This window comes from Rosa rugosa, chromosome 5 (assembly GCF_958449725.1).
Source record: "Rosa rugosa chromosome 5, drRosRugo1.1, whole genome shotgun sequence".
NCBI lineage: Eukaryota > Viridiplantae > Streptophyta > Magnoliopsida > Rosales > Rosaceae > Rosa > Rosa rugosa.
The window spans coordinates 47,227,790-47,231,035 of NC_084824.1; the positions used below are offsets into that span (position 1 = coordinate 47,227,790).

Below are 3,246 nucleotides of genomic sequence, written 5' to 3' on the forward strand. Positions count from 1 at the left end.
ATGAGCTGTAACTGACCATGTAACTGATCATGTAACTTACAATATATGTATCTGGCCAAGTAACTGACTACGTAACTGATTATGTAACTGCAAACTCAATGCTAACCTTCTTATTTTTTCAACAGAATTTAAACATCAGAAAATGGCAAGAACAAAAAGAAAAGAAAGGGAACCAAGCGATGATGACGAAGACTACCAAGAGGTGGAATCAGAAGATGAAGAACACGATCGAACGATACACAGAAAGAAGAATTCGAAGAAGAGCTTGAAGAAATCAAAAAAAAGGAGACAGGAAGAAATAGAAGAAGAAGAAGAAGAAGAACCATCACTGAAGCAGATTCTCAAGAAGAGCTTAAAATCAAAAAAAAAAAGACAGGAAGAAACAGAAGAAGAAGAAGAAAAAGTAGAACAATCACCAAACAAGGGTTCCTCTTTGGTGCTATTTCAAAAAACTGAAGCAGCACCAAAGAGGAAGAGAAATGTGAAACCAGGACATGTGCAGTACAGGTGCACATTAATAAGTTTCTTGAACACAATTAAAGATAACAAGAAGAATCTCAGTGCAAGAACACTAGATTTGCTCAGGCAGTCACCATTTGGAAATATTGTCGATGCATTCCATGGTGGCTACATAGAGGAGAAGTCAGCCAAGAAATCTGATGATTTCATTACACTCCTCCTGCCGGCCTACGACCATGAAACTGACCTCTTCTTCTTTGGAAAGAAGAAATTCAGGATCTCGACAAGAGATATTTCAAAGATCCTAGGAATGCCAGAAAAAGGTGACTTGGTCCCAAAGACTTCTGAGGGTGCATATCAGTCCGACTTTGTCCAGCAGTTTTTTTCAAACACAGCGAGAATTAACAAGAAAGCCGTGGAGAAAGCTCTGCAAGATGCGCTGAAAGACAATCCAACAACAGAGGATGGGATTGAGAAGAAGGACAAAAATGTGGCAAGATTAATCTTGCTGGACTTGTCCATCAAGTTTCTGTTCCCAAACGCAGGAGGAACAATTTCATGGGACTACGTCAAAGCCTGCGAAAATTTGGATAAGATCGGATCTTATGACTGGGCAAGGGAAGTTGGAAGCTTCTTAAAAAAGTCTATAAAGACTTTGAAAAAGAAAAAGGAGTCAAGCAGCCCATATGGTAATACGGGGGGCTGCGTTCTGATAATACTGGTAAGTTACTGTCAGACTGAGATGTAACTGGTCAAGTCACTAATCAAGACAAACTGCATGTCACTCGTCAAGTCACTATGACTAATTTTTTTTTGTTTTTTTGTGCAAGCAGTACTGGTTCTGTCAAAAGACTGGAAAAATCAACCCAATATCTGGAAGGGAGAACGAAGATCATGGGATGAGAAAATGGGACATCCAGAAGCTGATACAGAATTGGACAAGTTTTAACAGCTTGAAAAAACTAGAGGTATTTTCTTCTCTGTCAAAGTAGTTGTCACTGGCCAAGTAACTGGCCAAGTAACTATCTTGGTTAAAAGTCACCGATTAAGTCACTATCACACTGCATGTCAATGGCCAATTCACACTTCATGTCACTGGCCTTCATAACTGTTGTAAACATGTCATTGCTCATGTCACATAGCATGTCACTGACATATTGAATATGTTTCTTTCAGAAAATCTTTGAAAACCTGAAGGAGGATAGAGAGGAATCAGAATCCGAGGAAGAGGAGAATAGATCAGATGAAGCAAAGACAGTTCCGGAAAGAGAGGAAAAAGGAACTGATGATCAGAATTGTGAAAACAAAGAAGATAACCTACAAGTTGAGGTGGCTGAACAGGAAACAACTTCAGAAAAAAACAAGTGGGAGAAAGAGCTTCAGAAAAAGGAGGAGGAGATAAGATATATCACTGTGGAGAAAGATAATTTGAAGACAAAACTGAACGAAAAGGAACAGGAACTGAGGAAAATCACGGAGGAAATGATGAATCTGGAGGAACGAAATGCTACACTTGTGACCGACAATTTCTGCCTTGCATCATCGGTGAAGGAGTTAGAGATAAAATTGAAGGAATTGGAGCAAATGTTGAGCCAAAAGACTCACACCTCAACAGCAGCTCAGCAGCACAACTCCCCACCACCTACCTCTGCAGAAGAAAAAAATGAATCAAATGGAGCTGCATCTAAGGCTGCTGAAAACGCAGAAAATAAAGATCAATCGACTGTTGAGGAAGCTCAGTCCCATGGCATCTGCACAGTCGAAGAATGTGCAGCAGCAGCAGCAGCTCAATCTCCACCTCACTGCACAGTGCAAGAAGAAACTCAATCGACAACTCCATCGCAAAAGGACTCACTGTTCCAGAGCCCCACAGTCTGCATGCTCACAGTCGAAGAAATGGAAAAACAAGCTGACATGTTTCAGATAGTAAAAAGTCCTGTAGCTGCGCGTGGCCTTCCACTTTGTACGTTGAGCCCAGAGAAAGAGGAGAAGACACCAGAGGAGAACAAAACAGGAGAGTTAACAATGCGCCTTACAGAGCAACATTCTGGTGAAACTGTATCATCAATGGGTCTCTACTCTTACGTTGTGAGATTAAAGAATAGGAGAAGAATACAGAAAAAGGACAACATTTACTGGTGGGGGGATGTGAAAGCAAAACGAAAGAAGAAAGCAAAGGAGATTGAACAGAGATTGAAAGAGGCTGAAAAGAAAGAAAAAGAAGAAAAAGAAAAGGAGATGAAGGCCTCACTGCCAGATGCTGAACGTAAAAGGCTAGAACAGATGGTAGCACAACAGAAGTTGGACGATGTACCAGAGGATGTTCGGGAAGCAATAAGACAGATGGACGCTGCAGAAAATGCACAAATCAATAAAGAGCAAGAAGAGAAGCAGCTACCTCCTGAGGTCATAGACTGGGAGGAGAGCAAAGTATACAAATTTATGGACCAGGACACCAAGAGGAGAGTCCAGAAATACTGGCAAAATGCACCATCAGGGTAATACTTTAATTAAGTCAAAATTTTATTTTAAACTTATTGTCACTGGCCAAGTAACTGTTTATGTAACTATCAAAGTAACTGGCCAAGACGAAAGTTCTATTTTAAACTTATTGTCACTGGCCAAGTCACTGTCCATGTAACTGACAAAGTAACTGGCCAAGTAAATCGCTGGCCAAGTCACTGTCCATGTAACTGTGGAAGTCACTGGCCAGGCCAAGTCATTGGACATGTGATTGTTAAATAAACGACATCACTATCTATGTTACTTACACTATTCATTCTTTGC

At 40.6% G+C, this 3,246-nt stretch overlaps 1 protein-coding gene across 1 annotated transcript; it reads left to right on the forward strand.

The window, feature by feature from the left end:
* On the forward strand, positions 1-2,513 carry LOC133711771 (uncharacterized). Its single transcript, XM_062137866.1, has 5 exons — positions 1-7; positions 543-1,180; positions 1,293-1,427; positions 1,636-2,227; positions 2,383-2,513. Exons 1-5 carry the CDS (start codon positions 1-3, stop codon positions 2,511-2,513), a joined length of 1,503 nt encoding a protein of 500 aa, XP_061993850.1.
* Positions 2,514-3,246: the final 733 nt, after the last annotated feature.